This window comes from Pseudopipra pipra, chromosome 6 (genome assembly GCF_036250125.1).
Source record: "Pseudopipra pipra isolate bDixPip1 chromosome 6, bDixPip1.hap1, whole genome shotgun sequence".
NCBI lineage: Eukaryota > Metazoa > Chordata > Aves > Passeriformes > Pipridae > Pseudopipra > Pseudopipra pipra.
Window position 1 is genome coordinate 34,268,341 of NC_087554.1, and position 19,763 is coordinate 34,288,103.

The 19,763-nt window shown below is 34.5% G+C and overlaps 1 protein-coding gene across 8 annotated transcripts in view; it reads right to left on the reverse strand.

Annotated features, from left to right (window-relative positions):
* The window catches only part of CDIN1 (CDAN1 interacting nuclease 1), a 120,379-nt gene that overhangs the window by 86,841 nt on the left and 13,775 nt on the right, over window positions 1–19,763 (reverse strand). For 7 of the 8 annotated variants that reach the window (XM_064658499.1, XM_064658497.1, XM_064658496.1 and 4 more), the window contains exons 2-5: window positions 7,842–7,887; window positions 6,922–6,986; window positions 3,628–3,688; window positions 609–681 (exon numbers count right to left, since the gene is read on the reverse strand). In XM_064658499.1, the coding sequence (XP_064514569.1) occupies window positions 609–681; window positions 3,628–3,688; window positions 6,922–6,986; window positions 7,842–7,887 (245 nt within the window). Of the gene's footprint in view, window positions 1–604; window positions 682–3,627; window positions 3,689–6,921; window positions 6,987–7,841; window positions 7,888–19,763 lie in introns of those variants that run through there. The other variant, XM_064658502.1, reaches the window with a different exon arrangement.

A 19,763-nucleotide genomic window follows, 5' to 3' on the forward strand; every position in this document is an offset into this window, starting at 1 on the left:
TCATAAATCTTTTACGAGCACATCCCCAGAGCTCACTTAACAGCCGGTTTTAATCATGCAGTTGACACAGAGAAAATAACAAAATGTATTTTTTCAGTGGCAAATTAATTTAGGCTTGAACCTCCTCCTGTAGCTCTATTCTATTCTTTTCTTTCCTTTCACTCCTTTTTTTTTATTTTCTTGTACTGAGACCAGTTAAATGCACTTCTGCATATATAAGCAATATTTCTCCAACACTGCAAAATTAAGAAGTGGATTAGGTTTATTTTAAGAATTACCGTCAGTAATTACTGACTTTTAAAATACAGAATTTTAAACATATAAGTGTGGTGTGAGTCCCACACCCTTTATTTTACTGGAAGAACAGATATCCTAAAAATGTAAGAAGGAAAAGATTCATTTAGATAGTTTTAAATTGTTGCTGGTCTTTTTACATACAGTTTAACTGTCATTAGCTGTGGAAGATACCAACCTTAAAATGTTACCCTCATTGTCTCACTTCTAATGTTGGGTTAATTATTTTTCTTCCATTGTCAGAAGAAAAGTTGAAACAAAAATATCTTAAAATTAAAAAAACACAAAAGAAAAAAAAGAACAAACATACTTACGGATGGCTTGTTCCTTTTCTTGTAGAAATCTCTCTAACACAATACGAGCCATCAATGATGGGGCAAAGTCCACCTTAGCCAAACAAAAATAAAAACAGAATTTCAGGAGGTAAATGCATTTAGATGCACACTTGTCAGAACTGTAATCTGTAACGTAAAAGTAAAGTGCAAAAATCAATGAAACATTATGTTTTTCCAATTATTAAACTCAGCTATTTGAACCAAATGTGTAGCAGCAATCCACAGTACCAGTGAAAAACCAAATAAAGTTGCTAACATATAATATGGGCTATTATGTTTGTACTTTTTGCATCTGAACCATCCTTTCTAAAAGATGACAGCGAAATCCCTTTTACAAGGTTACCCACCAAGGAAAAGAAGTGGTGATCCTTTGCTACAAATACTCAGTACATGTGGTACCCATCAAGTGATACCACATATCTTTTGCATCAATATCTCTAGCAGATGTGTTGGGCTTGCTCATAATTTCTTAAGAGATTATATTTTCATTTTTAACAAAGCTATTCCTCCATTTCAACTGCTTTTATATGCATGAAAAATCTATGGCCTAGTTGCACCTGAAATTACAATAGCTTTTTGGATACCATTAAAATACTGCTTTATTGAGCCAGAATTTTAACTATGAGACAGTAAACGTTGCTCACACGTTGTCACAGTGAATTTTTCTTGACATCTTTTCAAGTTCAATATTAGTGCAAAAAATTTATCTTGATTTAGTAACTAGACCAAAAAAGGTGGCTTCATTTGTGCATACATATTTTTCCAAATACGTATGTACTTGGATGGCCTTAAATTCCCCAAGTAGAGAGAAATGCTTTCCACAGAGCTGCTTATTTCTGTAACCCACATCAGACCTGACACATGAAAAATGGTGAAATTACTGAAGGTAGTCCAGCCTGAATAAGGACTACCTTATTAGTTCAGGTACTTGCATCGCCCTAATTTTCATATTAATCATGTGTCCATCTTTCTTTGAAATAGGGCCATCATGCTTCATGTCAGAATTTAGTATGTAAGTAAAATTCATAGTGCTTCAAATCTCACTTGAAAATATTTGTATGAAGAGAACAGTGACTAATGTTATTATTTCTAACAAAAAATGAAATTTATTTTAATCCTTTTGTACTACATACACAATATGAAGGGTTGGAAAATATTTTAAAAAAAAATTAAAAGTAGTTTAATAAACCCTCAAAAAACAACCCTGAAAGATAATAATATGGAGCTTTTCCTATTTAACAGAGCTGCTACACACTGTAATGCACCTATGTTATATATTTCTCATCAATTTTTACAGTTTCCACTGATTAAATATATATTGACTCATAAAGTATTACCATTACATCAATTGTCAGCAGATGCAAGAGTATGTCATTTAAATATTAACTATCATATAAAAATGGCAGCTTGATTGTTTGGAAGCAGTAATCTAGTGCTGGTTATTGCCACATTTCCCTAATGCATTAGGCAGCAGTCACAAAATGCATTGCCTTTCTTATATACCTACTACTATGAAACCAGAAGTAGCTAAGTTCTTTGTATATCTTGCCTTTCTCTTAATTTTTATTTATTTCTGAACTGCAGATTTCTTTGATCTGAATTGCAAAAATGCATTAGTGTAATATAAACAAAGATATGCTCACTAGAGTCAGAAATTACATGCATCATCTCTAAATCAGTGGAAAAAATATACAAAGAACCAGTAACAGATATATTACTTTGTGCTTGAAATATTTTTATGACAGTTCCCATATAATATGGGTGCGATATATCATGAATCGGGTTGTTTACCTAAATTCGTAGTAAGAATGTACTTATTTATGTAAAGTATATTCTATTTTCAGTTCTTCAAGACTTGTCTTTTCCAGAGACGGTAAGAAGCTACACATTACCACTAATATGAAATAAATCCTTTATTCTATGCTAACTGTATGATCAGGTTACGAAGACACTTCACAGACCATTAAAACCTTATAATAATTGAGAGGTAATCCCTCATTTGCTGGCTGCAGCAATGTACATGAGAGAAAAACCATTCTTTTTTACTAATGTAACATGTAGAACTTGCTGCTATTGCAACACCTAATGTTCCTAGTGCCATATCATTTTTAATGCAAATATTCATTTTCTGCTTCCTTCTTACATTTTCCATTAAAATGCAACAGAAAACAGCATACATTTCATTCTATCCCTTTGAGGGTTGCATAAGCAGTTCCTGGGAGTATCAGCTATTGTATTGTTATATTTTGTAAATAAATATTTTAGAGTTTAAAGGGTAGATATTTTATCAATTTTTTTCTAGGAAATTCCTTGACATTCTTTCAAACTTTTAACCTGTTCTTTAAGGAAGTGCTTTAGACAGCAGTTTTTAATGCAAATAACACCTTGTATCCCAAGGCAAATTCATATTCTAGTTAATAAACAGCATCAATAAATTTGTAAAGACTTTAATGGCAACTATACAGAACTTTTCATACACAGAGGAATTTATTCTGCTTAATTGCTTTATATTAAGCAGTTTTCATTAGCCATCCTCTAATCCATATGAACAGAAATAAATGGAGTCAGGAAAATTATCTGTTCTAACCCTTCCTATTAAAAAAAAAAAAGTAATATTTTTCGATGGGTTTTGTTATTAAAAACAAGGAATCAAATATAAGTAAAACTGATACAACTCCATCTAATCAATGTGAGAATTTTTAGTAAGTTTATGCATTAAAGATCTATGGTCTGTCTGAAATTTCCATCAAAATACAAATTCAGAGTATCTTACACATTCGCCTTCAAGTTAAGAGACTAATTACATTAACTGATTTATTAATAAATGGGGCTTTTTGTCTAATTATTGTAAGTACTAACAGACTGGGGAACCATTTTAAATGTCTAATGTGCCTTGAAACCATTTTTTTAGGTTAATTACATTTCTCACTGAAGTCACTGTAGATATGCCCCTTAGGTTTTACACCAGAAGATTAAAGAAAAATGTAAAGATGATTACCTCATTGGCCAGCTCCAGTAATACAGGGGCAGCTGCATTTTTCATCACCCCATTCAGGTATCTAGACAAGACAAAGCCAGATAATTTTGCAGTGGCAAGAAAAGGCCAGTTTATACATGTCAGCATCCCCTGTGAATCTCTTTCATTTGGGGGAAAATACTCCAGTACTTAATGGGAAATCTTTTAAGAAATAAGTATTTTAAGACATCACTAACTGTCCAGGGTTGTCTCCTGTTCTATTCAGCTGTAATATTTATCAATCTCAATGAAGTCACTCATAAAAAACACAATAAATCAAGAAATTAAAAAAATTGTGGCTTAATGACATACAAATTAACTGTATCTGTACTACTTTAAGATGCATCACAGACAAATAAACCTCTACTATTCACAGTAAAGATTTTTGGTTTCACGTGACCTTCAATTATGAAGGTGCACTGTATACCTTATTCAATTCACTGCTATGTACGAAAAAATATTTCTCAAATTTAATCCAGATTTTATCGATTGGGCAGTAGTTTAAATACTAAAGGCTTACTTGAGTGAAATCAGAGTCTAAGAATTAAATTAATATTCCAAAAACAAAAAAGAAACATTTAGGACCCAGAAAGGTTGACAGAAAGTCATTATCCTATCAGCGGCAAAGGCTTAATGTTTCTGGTTAAGGGTATTACACAGTGATGTTTCTGACCATCACTTCACACAATATCGCCTTCCTCCCTTCTGTTACTTTCACTGCCTGATGTTTACATTTTGATAATGCCTAAAACCTGTGTTCAAGAGCTGATGGGAAGAAGCTATGATATCGGAAGCCACTTTGTGCTTTGCAGCCATGTGGAAAAGAACAACAGTTACCAATATTTGAACCTGCTCATTTATCCTATCTGTATTCGCATAGCACTTCAATACTGACATCATTAGAAGGCCACAGCCTTTCCAGCTCTATCATTATCTATCCATCAGAAGACACTCTTCTGCTCATTAGTTATAGACATTAAAATTCTTTCATTTTACCTTTCTGTGGAATGGGTGTAACACCTTTATAAAACCTCTTTGCATAAGATCAGATAGAGGACTTTTTGCTTGCAAGTTATTCTGAGGTTTAATGAATAATGGAAACGGAAAAAACTTTTTGCTGTAACCTATTTCAGTTCTACACTAAAAAAACCATAAAACAAGATGCCTTATTGATGTTTATACACTGAAAATTTATAACAGAAAAAGAAAAGGAGAGATCATAAACAAAATACCTAACCAGGAACATTCATTTGAGATTAATGTTCTAAAACATGCATCTAGATGATTGATCAGCAAAACTACAGTTGACGATGAAGTAATTTTCTGTCAGATATTTCTAATGCTACTGGCAACTCCATTATGGACTAACAGGTCTCACATGCTGATGGCAATAATGTTGTGAAAACTTTCTGATCCTTCTTGTAATTTGTCTTTGTGTTTGCCTAAATTTCAGAGTAGTAAGTCTCAGCAGGGCAGCAAAAAGTACTCTACTCAACTGTTCTACTTGCTCCTAACAGGGACCACTGGAAATGGCTACTTTCAAAAACTGGTAGTTTCTGACCTAAGAAAGCAATGACAGCACAATTATCTGCTTGTATGTTGGCAGAAATAGCAGGGAGCATAGCACACAGACCGGGGTTTACAGCAGTAAAATGGATGCTACAGAAGAGTAGAGGACGTGTTTATCATGTTTACGTCTGAAGCATTTCAAAGTGGCTTCTCTCTCAAGTCGTCTGCCTCTGTAGCTTACTAAACACACTACACAGTAAATCTACTAAAACAGGATTGAGATGAGTTTTCTAACTATTAACCAGAGCATCTCTGATTTTAAAACATGTGCATTTTATTTGGCCATGTTAATGCACCTGCAATATGAAATACTCAGAAATAGTGTAAAGAATGATTTTCCCTACTGCCACCACATAGCTTCATACATAATGCATTAGTTATGTACTGCTATCATACTTCAGACTACAGAAGAGGACAGGAGACCAAATCCTCCAACCTGATGTGAGACGAACTTAATCATACCTACAACCCTATTGACACCAACAAAACTGCTGCTTTGCATAAAGCAGAATTTGGTCCCATGTTTCAGGTTGAAGTTGCTGGAACTAGTGATTTACACGTATGCTAAAGAAAAGGATTATTTACACAACAGTTACAATTAACACAGACCACTTCACTGAAACTGTGCTAGTGAAAAATAATTAAAAATAATATTGTATATACATGGTTATTAACACAACAAAATTTTAAGCCAATAGTCTTCCTAAACAAGAATCAAACCTAGGAAAAGTGTGATGTGATCCACTGCAAATTTTTACAGAACAGTGCAACTACTAAAATAAGAAAACCAAATGCCCCAAAACACAGCACACTTCACACTAGATATTCTAAACCACTGTCTGATATGATCAGGCTGTGGTTGGATTTTAAATATGTGACTCTGGCAGAAGCACAGTTATTTGTTTACAAATGAAGGCTTTTTGTTTATTTCCTGATTCACACAGATTAATACTAAGAATGAATATCAGACATCTATAATCACAAGTATGAATTCACTTGCCATGCATGCTCCTCAGATATGTCAGTCTACAAAGTAATATTTTAATTGCATATCTTTACCTGTTATGAGTATGTCCCAATTATGTCATTGCAATATTTTTAGTAAAGCCTACAGAACTAACAGACAAACTATAAGGTGTAGCAAACACAATTTATTAGCTTAAGATGCAAACAATTGTAAAATATTGTAAAATGACATAAAGGTTTTCATCCTCCCTTAAAAACTATTTCTGACACTTCTGTTGATAAAACAGGAGTGATTTAAAAATTAGTGCTTTAAATGACAATACATGAATATGTAACTTTTTGTAATGTAACAAAAACATTCTAAAAGTACAAGCAACAGTAACAAAACAAGCTCTCTAGCTGTAAGGAAGCTGTCATCAATATTAGTCTTGACACAGAAATCCTACAATTACAAATTATAGACAATACATAATAAATGCTATCACATACTCTGTAAAAAAATATTTGCTTATTCCGACTTAGAGCCAGGAAAGTAAATCCCTTCTTAATCAAAATGACCAAATACTGAAAAATTTCTGCATTTTCAGTGAAAAACATTTTCAGGTGAACCATTCTGTATTCCTCATCCCAAATTCTTAATTTATTTTTATAGAAAATTAGCTTCATAAGGTAATTTACTCATAACTGCCATAACAAATAGTAGCTATGATGACAGTCTTAACTGGGGTGAGGAGGTCATACCTTTGGTAGTAAGTTTCAATAGCTTCAGCAGTGTGGTGCTTGGCATGTGTTCTTTTGATTTGCTTCTAGAAAAACAAAAACCCAAAGAGTTTTACAAACATATCATAGTTCAAAACACAGAAATCATGACTGCGCAAACACACAATCCTTGGCTACACTTTGATATATGTGAACCCTGGTTTTAGATTCTGTACAGAAATGACATTCAATCTACCTATTGAATTGAACGTCTTCAGACTGTACTGCAATGTACCATATGTAAAAGCCAATAAGGTCACAATAATTGAATCTAAATAAGTTTACTGAAGGCTGCAGAGGGCAAAAAAACCCTTGTTGTCTCTTTCAACCTTTGTTGTAATTTTCCCCAATTCAATTCCATCTCAGTCTGGTGTACTCTAGTTCTACAATTCAATTGGCATTTTTAACCAGGAAAAACATTGCTTAAAAACAACTTATTTAAAAAAACTACAAAAAGTAATTCCATAGAGACTTGCCACTTGACTGACACCTGTCATCTCATGATAAATGACTCCATTTTCTGCCTCTCTTGCCTTCTGCCACTCCGGCAATGGTCATTTATCATCATCTCTGTCAGCAATGGAAAGCAGCACTGACAGTGCAAGTCAGCAAACATTTAGCACATGGAACCACGCAACACAGGGAAATTATTATTGTCAGAATAATAATGGTTTAGCATAATTTATTACAGGTCCACCAAATAAGCAAAGGCTAGATGTTATTAGACAGATGGATGGGTAGGCTTGGCAGCCATCCACTGAGACTCAGGCGGTGCTTGATGTGGAAAAAGGAACATCCTCCAAACCAATCAGAAAGCTGGCAGTTCAATTACAAAGAAATAAAGGGACATTCATCATTCAATTAGGCACCTGTCAACCCTCACAAAGGAGAAAACTTCTAACCTGGTACTCCTGGGAGAAGATGCTCAGCAGAGTGGACTGCGATTGACTGGAACAAATAAAAGAAGGACAAAGTTAATTACTGGAGTGCACTGCAAAGAAACAAAAGAGAAGGGAGCTTCAAAGGTAGGCCTGCTGCCCTGTAATCTAACAGAACATGAAAACAAGTGTGGAAAAGTTGTTCCAGATGAACACCTCAGACAAAGGCTTCCTGCTGCTAGGTCAAGGAGAGAGTGTATGAGGGATGGAAGGAAAATATAGCGAGAGTTTCAAAGCAAACTAACATATTGTCTGGGTGATTCCTTTTGCAGGTTCAGAACCCAAAAGTCCTATCAGAAGAAGGTAGTGGAGCTAAAAGGCAACAGGAAAAAAAGGAAATTAAAGCAAAATTTCCATTAATAATTGATGGGAGTTAAATTCCATCAGCAGTTGGGAATGTGCTGCTTATTCACTGACAACATATTGAAATTCATTTTGTTAGCAGCAAGGGAACCTCTTCAGTAGCTTTCTCATATTCAGGTTAAAAACTTCCCCTCTATCAGAAGTAGCATATGGGACCAGTGGAACATTCCCACTGAAACTGATGTGCTTTGAAAATAGAAACTTTCACAGCAGGAAGCTGAGATTCCCCTGAGTCGGTCATTTCCAAAAGCTGCCATAAGCTTCATTCATCTAAGGCTCCACTCAATGTCAAACACCTGGCAATGAAGCAACCTGGAAAGCATTCTTCCCAAGTGGGAATTTTTCTCTCTGAATTGTTAACATTTAGAAACGAGACAAGATTTTTTTTCCCTCTGAAAGGCAATCAATACCACACCACTACTGTTTTCAATTGTCCTCTGTGGATATATCTACCTCATCACATCCTGAATACAATTAATTACTCCTGATATATTTTCCTACTACATGCAACTTGAACAAATTATAGTCTCAATAAATCGAGTTTTATGGTACAGCAAAGCATTATGAATAATTAACATTTTTCCTTTCAGGAACCTACATACTAAGGCATAGCATAGGTAGTTCAAAGACTCTGCAATGTTTAAATCTTCTTTCAGTTTTCTTGTATGTACCTGTAACACCTGTACCATATCGTATTTTCATTAAACATACATGTTCTCCCCATACTTAAATGACCCTTCTTCCAATTTCCATACTTCAGAAGTTCTAATTTAAGATAGGGAAGTCTTACTCCCACTTTCAAAAGGGAATAGAGGCACAAATGGTTTGTTCAGGTTTAAACAGACAGTATGTATATGCAGGACAATATAAAGTTACCTCTAAACCAAACAGCTGAAGAATCAGGAACAAAGTGTGGATTAATGCAGTGCTATATAAAGACCTTACTAGTTTGTCTTATCCACAGCTGAGCTTCCAACATCTTTGCCATAACTCTGTATTTGGAGCTTGTCTGCCCAGTGCAGCATCTGCGTGACAGCAGTAAGCTAAGCCTTGATCTTTGGTATTTTACACATGGGAATGTTCACCCTGAGTACTCACCGAGAATGTTACAGCTGTAAAAAAATTATAGCTGTAAAAATTACAGCTGTAAAAAAATTATAGCAACAGAAACTGACTAATACACAGATTTATTAAATTAATGAATTACAGACAAAAGTAATTACAATATAATAAAGAATTTAAATATTTTATCAAAATAAGCATTATTTAAATAAATATTTACTTAAATATACATAATGTAACACATAGGTCAGGAGCTACGTACCACAATGCCTCCCCAAATGGTGTAGCATCCAATTATGACAATCTTCAACATGCACATATAATCATTAGAAGTTGAACAAAGGAAATTAATTAAGACTACGTACTTACACAGGCTATACACATACAGAAAGCTAAGATATTTCAAGTTGATTTAAAAAAACCCCAACCCTGCAGGCTATAAATAAGTTGGAATCATATGGCCCCCTAATGGCTCTTATCTTGCAGATTTTACATGGTCACAGTAGCAGAACTGAATTTAGAGAAAGATGTGGAAAAAACCAAAACAGGACGGCATTTGACCAGATTTCTGGTTTGAGTTCTCTCTCACTGATATAATTTTTGTGGTTTTAGATTATTCCTTGTATGATAACTGCTTTTATTGTACCATTATTCTGTTAAACCCACTGACATATCAAAAAGAATTAAGACCACTATCACTCCTTTTACACTCATGACTTAGTGGTGGACTTGGCAGTGCTAGGTTAATGGTTGGACTTGATGATCTTGAAGGTCTTTTCAAAACTATATGTTTCTATGATTCTTGTCCATTTTATTTCACCCCTTGGGGTCCTTGGATTTTGACCCTCTACTTTCTCTTAGTTCAACACTCTTCTCTGATGCTTCCAACTGTTCAGATAATTTAGGACTCAGCACGAATACTAAAAAAATCATTCCAATAACAGTGCAAGTTGGCTATATACTGGACCGCAGCACAGAAACTTTACCACTGTGGCAAAGAGAATTATTTCAGTAACACTATTCAAAAAATTTCAAGCCTTACTACCAAATGATCTTTCTCCTTCCCCAGGAGAAGTGGATTTATATCTTCACATGGTTGCTTCCGTATTTCTTCTGGTTAACATAGTTCCTGTCTTAAACACTAAAACCACTTATCTGACAGTGTTTTCTTGCTACAATTCCATTGACACAACTTCTGGGCAAAATTAAATAGCTCCTCAAGACACAGCTGGAGCATCTATTGCAAGGTGCCATTGAGTGAACACTGAAACATCATGGTTTCAGAAAGGACTGAAAAAGGCAGTATTATGTGCTTGGAGAGTGGACAGAAATCATGAACATGCATTTGTATAGCAAGACAGCATGATCACAACTGCTAATACAGACAGCAGGGATACTACCATGGAAGCTATCATGACTTCTACAAAAGCAGCCAGGCTCCATCCATCCTCTGATCCTTCTATACAGGATTTCAAAGCAACAAATGAGCAGACAAGTGAATATAGCCGAGCTATCCAGGAAAACAAACCTAACACTGAAAATACTTCTTATTCAAAATAACATTTGAGTGCCTTCCATGGAATAAACTTTATAGTAAGCCTCATGGCTTACTTCAAGGCTAGGGATACAGACATGTTTGTGTCAAGAAAGCTCTTTTGTCGAGAAACAACTGTTAGAGCCAAGGCACAGATTTGCTGATTTTCTGATACAAACAAACAAAAAACCCCAAACTCATAATTCTGAGTACTATCTAGTTAAAATAATTAATAAATTAACTTGTTACCCCCCTTGTAGAAGCAAATCTATTTTCTGGAAAATACGCAAACTTTCCCCTTGAATTCTGTAGTGATCACTTTGTGGAAACATTTTCTTCCGCAATTCTAGATGGTAATGAATCTAACTCCCAGAGCTCTGTTCAAAGCAACGAGCCTCACTCTTCAGATATCCTCTTTTTCATGTACACTGGCATCCATAATGAATCAATTTACCTTTTGTTATTCTGTGTTGATGTCAGTGGCATACTTCCATCTGAATGCCTGATGTACTTTGTAGTCTTGTCAATACATAACTGGATTTGAGCAGAAAATGTGAAATCTAAAATCTGCCTCAAAATGCCTATCTTTTTAGAGATAAATAACTTTTATTTAAAAAAAATGAAGTGTAATTTCTAGGTCCCAAGTGATATAAAGATAAAAAAATTTACTTGTAATAAAAAAGGGGAAAAGTATTACAGATCTCAAAAAGATCTGTAATATACAAACCCCACATTTAAAATGGGATGTCCAAGTCAAAATCAATCCAGAACAAGTGATAAGAGAAATTATCTCTAAGAATTTAGAGATCAATCAAGCTAAAAAGACAACTGCAAGTCTGGTGCTGAAAAAAGAATATGCTCTCTGATCATTTAATATTTAAGAATAAAATTTAGACCATTCTCTTCTAAGGAATCCCAGAATTTGGTAGAGGAGGAATGCTATAATCCTTGGAGAGTTTTTCAGAAATGTTCTGGTTTGCAATGAGTGTTCATATATAAAGTAGTAACAGATAAGTTAGTAGTTTATATAAGCAGATTAGTGCTTTATAACTAGAGTTGATATAAAACTGGCTAAGATCCAGCTAGTAATGATGAAAACAATTTTATTGGATCAGATCATCATCTCAACAAAGCAGGGCTGCAGATCTAGCCAAGATTTGGAGAGCTGTCCAACTTAATATTTGCTACTTCGGCCTGACCAGGAGAAAATCCAAACATAACAAATTCTGCAAATATTATATTATCAGCCCTTGCAAATAGTTAATTCTTTAGGGATAAGATAAAATTTACAGGTTTTTTACTTTATTTTCTGAGATTACTGAAAATATGAAGTTTTAGGTGCAAAACCAAGTTTCCACTCATTTCATCTATTTTTTTTTTAATGAGTTTCCTTTCCCTCATCTTTAACTCCACACTCGTTGCCTAAAGTAGAAAGAGTAAAACCACAGCTTTATATTTAATGTATTTTACCATGACACAAAGGAAGAGTATCTAGAGAGGTTTGCAAAAAGAATAAATTAAGAGTAAATATAAACTGCAGTATTTAATCCAGAATTATTCACAAAAGTGTAGACAAGCAGGGGCAAAGCAAAGTCCATTATGAGACAAATATGTTAAATAGAATAGCTTCATTGCTTTCTTTTCACAAAATGGAACATTTCACCAAATGATAAACATATGGGTTAAGAAACTGAGTGTAGGGGCACGAGCTGTGTTTCCAAAATTCAGAAGCTCTTACATGTAAAATCCCAAAGCAGCAGTGTCAAACCTCCTCTGGAAAGTAGAAATTCATGTAGTGGGAGAAGTTGTCTCTTTTCTTTCAGTCTCCAGAGCGAGTATGTAGTGCTAGTCATATCCTTTATGATACATTGTGAAGTAGACAGCAAGAGTCTCTCATTTTTATTAATTGGAAAAGAACTTCCCCCTATTTAAAAATACTTTCACTAATGCAATACTGAGCTTTAAAATAAAAGTAATAGGGCTAGAACTGTGTGGTGTTGCCATGCTGGATTAAGAATCTAAGTGAGGAAAGAAAGATATATGTCCAACAAATTTAAATGGCTGGTGGTGAAAGAGGAATTCTCCTCACAGCTATCCTGAAGTTCCAAAATGTGCATCTAAAACATATTTTTCCTGTTACATTATTAAAGACATTAAAGAAACTCAAACAGCCAAATTCTCATCTTCTGTAATGCAAATGCTTTGGAACAGGGACTCCTAACGGAAGCAACAGTTTATACTGCTTATGACATGCTAACTGGTCCATTCTTATACGTAAAAACTCTGTCAATAATGGGTTACAAATAGCATCGTTTCAAATGCATAACACAAGCATGGATGTGTAAAGCCTCCATGGCTGTCCAGAACTGCAGGATGCAGTCTAATAAGGACCACAGTTAAACCTGTAAATGCCAGTCCGATGCTCAATTTCCCACCTGAGAGGAGGTGACAATTAGTGGATTCTCAGAGTTTCTTCCAAAGGCCTACCAAAGCTTGGGAACTGTTAAGCTTATACACATCCAAGCTATGAAGAACATGGCACAAAGGAAGCACACTGACCTCTAAGTCACAGCTTTAACCTCTCTTCACTGCAGTCTTTAATATTACAATATTTCTTATTGTTACTATGCTTGCGGTCTCTTCTCTGAGTGAAAATTCTCCAAAAGCAGAGTATTGTCTCTGTACACATCTGTACTTTATCATTCACAAATCTAACATTGATTTGTTGGAAGTCAGTGAATTATCAATTTAAGCTAAATCAATATACTTGTCTATATATATGTGTGTGTGTGAATATATGTGTTTAAATCAATATATGAGTTTGAATTAAAGTAACTAAGTCACATAAAAGTACTGAAGTGTTTAGTTACAACATGGTAACTTCTATAAAGTGGCCATCTTCCAATTTTACAGCTTTCCAGCTACACCAGTTCAAGTCTGGAATACAAAACTAGTTTTATTATCTCTGCATAGGAAGCCTTCCATACCATGAAGCATTGTAAGTAGCTACTACTTTGGGAACTACAAAGTCAATACAGTGCTGTTGAGGAAATATTCCCATGATAAATATATTACTATTATAAAAATGCAGTTAAGTGTATATATCTGTATATCTTTATATATATATATATATGATAGGAAGTACCTGCTGATATGCTCATTTCAAACTAACTACCATTACATTTAAAATCAAGATAAAATTCAAGCTCATCTGGAGAATGATAGCACTAAACAATTTTGAAATTCTCTGATATCCACTTCAGTAAACTATACAACAGCTCAACTCAAAAATTTAAATACAGATTGCTAAAAATTGCCTTTGCCTTGAAGTCAATTTCATACCTTTAGGTAGGATCAAAAGTAAAACCCAAAAGTAAAAATTCAGAGGAAAAAGATATCCTGTATTGCATGCTTACACTACACAATGATAATTAAAAGGTTAAATTCAGGCATGTTCATACAACTTTGCTACCTATAGCCAGGGTTATGAGAATAACCGTATGACAAAGCTCCAAGAAGGCTACTTGAGAAGAGTCATCACTTCTATGACCTTGACACTGGTTGGTCCCACAACTTCTATACAATTTAGTGATGTGAGAGAACAGATGATGGTGCAATACATAGAAATGGCAGCATTTAAAATTCATAGTAGCGTAAGGCCATTACTTTTCCCACTGGGCCACTTGAACTTTAATAATGTCTGACCTAGTTGGCCAATAAGTTCTAGCAGCAGACAGAGGAAAATTGCCAGTATTAGATACTGTTTGATTTTTCATTTAGAAAGACTTAGAAGTTCCTTTAAGAACACAGCACCAATTTTTCCTGTAGACACCTAATTTTTTGGTGTCCGTTGTAACAGCCAATATATTTTAAAACAACTGCAGACTATGAACAATCTGTATCAGATGTGAAAAAAAAATGCAGAGGTAAATACAAATTACCAATACAGGCAATGATCACAAAATAATGCTATCTCTTCACAGAGATTACACCTTCTTTCACCCACACCACAAAAATCTAACTTTCAACAGCAGTAATACAACTGTAACTCAAAATATGCCATATTCAAATGATTACAAAGTATTTCTGATCAATCTCGCAACACGACAAGTCAGAATAAGGATGCTATTCCATTCTCATATATATGGTTATGATGAGAAGAGCAACATTACGCTTTTACAGTGGATAAACACTGGAACACAATATGGTTAAAAACAGGAATAGAAGAATAGCAGTTCCAAATGAAAAGAAACGACTTTTTGGTCTTACTATCTTAGTAAGCAAGTAGTGAAATTAGACAGTAATGTGCCCAAGACATGGTTTTGATATTTTTTTCTTTCTGGAATTAAACAGCACAGTGCTTGTGGCATGAATGTTTGAAATCTACTTCAATGTCAAACCCACTCTGACGCCTTTTTAATTAAATGCTATTTCACTAATGTTTCAAGTCTCTTCCATGAAAATATAAAACTATTTTGTAAGGTTCAATTTTCAAATGGAAAAATATTTTCAGATGTAATACAAAACCAAAATATATTCACAATAAAGGCTTAAAAATACAATGTCAGTGCTAAAACATGAAATTAAAACTCTCCAATATTCTGACACCAGGCTTCAATGACTATCGAATATTACATGGCAGAAATTGTCTGGTACCCTTTGAGTATCTAGTCAGGGAGTCCACTGACAAAAGAAAGTGACAGGAGTCAAATAGCATTTGTCTCCCTTATACACCCTGATAATCTCAGTACTTATCCTCCACATCTCCATCTCCTGGTATTCTCAAAAATTCTGCTTTTAAATCTACCATTAAATTTTTTAGAAAATTAAATTAAAAAAGCAACGCTTGAGACTAGCATAAGCAGATGATTTGCTATGTCCTTGACCTCAACTACTCCAAGTTACCTAGCAAGAAGTAAAGTTCCTTAACATCCAGTGAACATATCCCAAAGCAGAGGCATACAGCAGCACATCAGAAACTGAGATAAAAAGGCGAAACATCTGCATATTATCCATTTCCACTTAACTGCACATCATTCACACTTTCTTTCGATTTACTTCAGTTAAGACTGTATCAAAAACGTTTGCAAGTTCGACATTTTCATCTTAGGACCACAATCTAAACGTCAAACCATCAGACAAAACCACACAAAACTAGTTGCTATCTGATGTTGGTTGTGCAAAGAAAGATGTTTCTAGGGTGCAACAGCAATGGAGCTCAACAAGCACTCAAGGCAAAGAAGATACAGTTTTAAACCAGGGGTTTATCCCTTACCTTTCCCATCTGCTCTCCTGATAGGGCCATTGAAAAAATACTCACTTAACAGGCAAAGTGGAAAGCAATATTTGAAACTGGAAAGCAATATTTGAAATACTTATTTTTTGTTCATCTCCCTCGTTTTGTTTGGATAACTCTATCATACTGCTTCCCCTTTTGCCCAGGAAAAGAATCAGGTCAAGAGAATCAAGGTAAATTTTTTAGACTTCAATATCAACTTTACTGATTGTGGAGAAAGGGGAAAATAATTGTATTTTATAGCTTTTTTCCTTCAAAACTCTAGTGTTCTGAACAAACTAGATGTTTAATTTTAGAAAACAATTTTTATGAATGAATGGCAATTTGAAGCTAATTAGACCACTGATTTTACATTAAAAAATTAGCCTGTATGTAAAAAGCATATTCGTGCCAATTTGAAACTAAATAAATCCCTAAACTCCCTTAAACAATTTGCTTCTAAAAATATATAATCAAATTTAGAAAACTATAAACTATATTTAAATTTATTATTTACAAGCAATTAATTACAAAGACAGCCAGGTGGCTTTCATTACATAAATTACTGTTAATGACACTTGCCTCATGCTGCTACTGTATTTAGCATTTGCATGCATCACATGTCAAGCACACACACTGTTGCATAGCTATCTCCAGGGTAAAAAGTGAACACCTTAAGTCAAAAAAGCTTTCAGTTATCCAATCAAAACTGTTAATTTCTTAAACAAGTCAGGATCTTATTAATGTTTCCAATTCATGACATAATTTAAAAAATATTGAGGATATAATTTAAAGACTAAAACGTGGATGATCCCAAAGTGATAGCTTTCAGTAAATTCCAATTTTGGGAATGATACAGATTTAAGGCAAGAGGTGAATCTATTTATAGCTAGTCCCCTTGAGACTTTTAGTCTTAAGCCCTAATCAGTGTTTATCATTTAAAAGTTTACAATTTTAAAGCTATTTATAATTATTTAACAAATCAAAAGGAAAAAAAAAAGAGAATAATTCTTGTCTATCTACCTACCCAACAGTGCAGTACTTAGTCTTGTATACATAAGTTATTGTACCATGCATGCAGATATTTACAGTCTACCTTCAGACCCAGGGATATAGCTTACCATGCCATAGAGGGAATAAATTAATTTAATTTCACTACTTACTTCCTATTGGAAAGATGGGAGAAATGTACAAGCAGGAAATTCAGCTATTCCTTTTTATTAGTGTTCTCAAGCATTCTTTTGTTTAAAAAAGCTGTCTACCTACAAATGGCAGGCAACATGAAGGGAACATCTAACAAGAGCTGATCACAATATTACATTAGTCTATCCTAAAACTTCTCTAGCCCTTTCCACTCCTATCAACAAGATTTTCCTTTCCCTTCCTCCCCTTTCCAGAGGATTTTTTTTGAGTGTTCTTTATATTGCTCTGAAAATGCATACAATGCAATTTCATGCATTTTCCTGCAATGCTGCTGAAAACAGTTGACCTTCCAGAACGACTCTTACTCCATCTACAAACAGAACCAAATCCTCTCTGATGTAAAGAGTCAGTAAGACTGACTATATAGCATCACCTTCATTAAACACCAAAATTTGACCAGTTTTGGTAGAATGAGCCCAGAGGCCTTGATAAATAAAGGTGGAAGGCAAGGAAGAAGGAAAAATAGTTCAACAAACATTTGTTCTATGTTAAAATAAACTGAAGATGACCTCAACATGCATCAAGTAATATGGCATGATTTACTGACACTTCTTATTTTTTGTGAGTTATCAAAAACATAATAAAAATACACATATTCATATGAGAAAGGGGTTAAATAGACTTCACTGGAATTCAGTGAAATTTGACTGCTATTATGCTCAGGCAACTTTCAAAAAGGCCTCTCATAAAACATCCAACTCTATCCTCTCATATTTGAAGCCTTAATATATTAAAGCAAAGCAGCACAGGCCAGAGAGCCGCCTTCTCCTTCAGATGAACTTTAATTTGTCCTTCACATTTAAGTATCAGCTCTTTGTATGTTCCCTAACTTCTAGGAATGGCAAACTAACAGAACTAGAACATCAGAAAATAATAAAAATTGAGAAGGAAGAAAAAATATTCTCAACTGGGCTGTTAATATTTCTGCGTGTTAATCAGTAACTAACAACATATATAACATATGTACATTATATATGACATATTCTCATAAAAGAATGTGTATTCTTACAAAAGTCAAAGAGTCAACTCCACTTTTAACTAAAGGGCATCTGAACATGTTTCCCCATCAATAACAGGGATGTTGAGACCAAGTTTATAGTTTATAGAAGCCAAAATATTCACAGAGAAGAAGAGGGCCAAACCATAAATTAGTACTAATTTGGGGTGGATATCCTTTGTTTCAAAAATTCTCTTTTTAAGAGTAAGTAAAAGATCTCTCTATCATCTTTCATTGAGAAGTAAATGAAATTCATTTAGACAGTAAAGCTGCAAGGCCCCAAATGGAAAATATTGCATGAATGTAATTTTTAGCACAACGAATACGCAAACACTTTTTTCTTTCTCTACCCCCAAAGTATTTTGTTAATGCACCACTTCCACTAAACCAACTGCAAACAAATCTTTAACTTAAAGTTATGGCTGTTCATATGTAATCTGTTACCTGGATTTAAAAAAAAAAAAAAAAAGGCAGAAGGCCTCTCTATCCACCTAATCACCATATCAATGACACATGCCACAACAGAGAAGCACTAGTTTATTTGATTGATCATGGTAGATAAACTCCAAATAACAGAGAAATTAACAAATGCTTGACATTTGCTCAACATCCATTATTCTGACACCGCTTTCAGGATTTCAAAGCCTGGGAGTATGCTTAATCAACATTCATATTCCCTAGTGAGCTACAGGCACCATATTGCGCCCCGCCTTACTACTGATGAAAACTGCATATTGGCCATTTCCAAAATGTTCTGGGACTCCACGCAGGGCCTCTTCTCTCCCTTGTTCCTGTTCTGCAGTTTTCTTTTAAACACTTCCAAGACAAAAGCATCTGCCAGTTTTTCTCTCTGGGGATGTATGCAAAATGAACTTAACAGTTTTAAGGCAGGAGAAACCCTCACATCTAAATTCATTCATAGGACAGAAAAGGGCCTAAGAGGCCTCTCTAGGGACAAAACCCTGCTGAAATTTTCCCCGACAACAGTGGGAGCTTTATAAAATCTAAGTCCAGACAATTTCCAATTCAAATGCCCAGCATAGCATGACCTTTGTCAGATCTATGAGCCCTAGATGCACCCACTATTTTTTTATTCTAACCAGCACAGACATTAGACAGGGCACTACTGCTAAGCAGGAGGTTGAATATTTGCATGCTTTTCTATTGTGAAAATGTAACAGTGACAGCACTGTGTCGAATTCTTTTCCCCTTAGAACTTTAACTCCATAGGAGAGGCATAGCTGACAGATGACTCTCCCAACATCTGTGTTATGTACACTGTACAGCTGAGGAACCTTGGATCACTGTCACGGCTTCTCAGAGATGACCTACACCTTTCTTATATCTGCACATGATCAAAAAAGTAAAATAAAAATTTGAAAATGACGTTTTATTAAATGAAAAGTAAATATGGCAAGAAAGATTAACATAATTTAGTCATTAAGCTGTTCA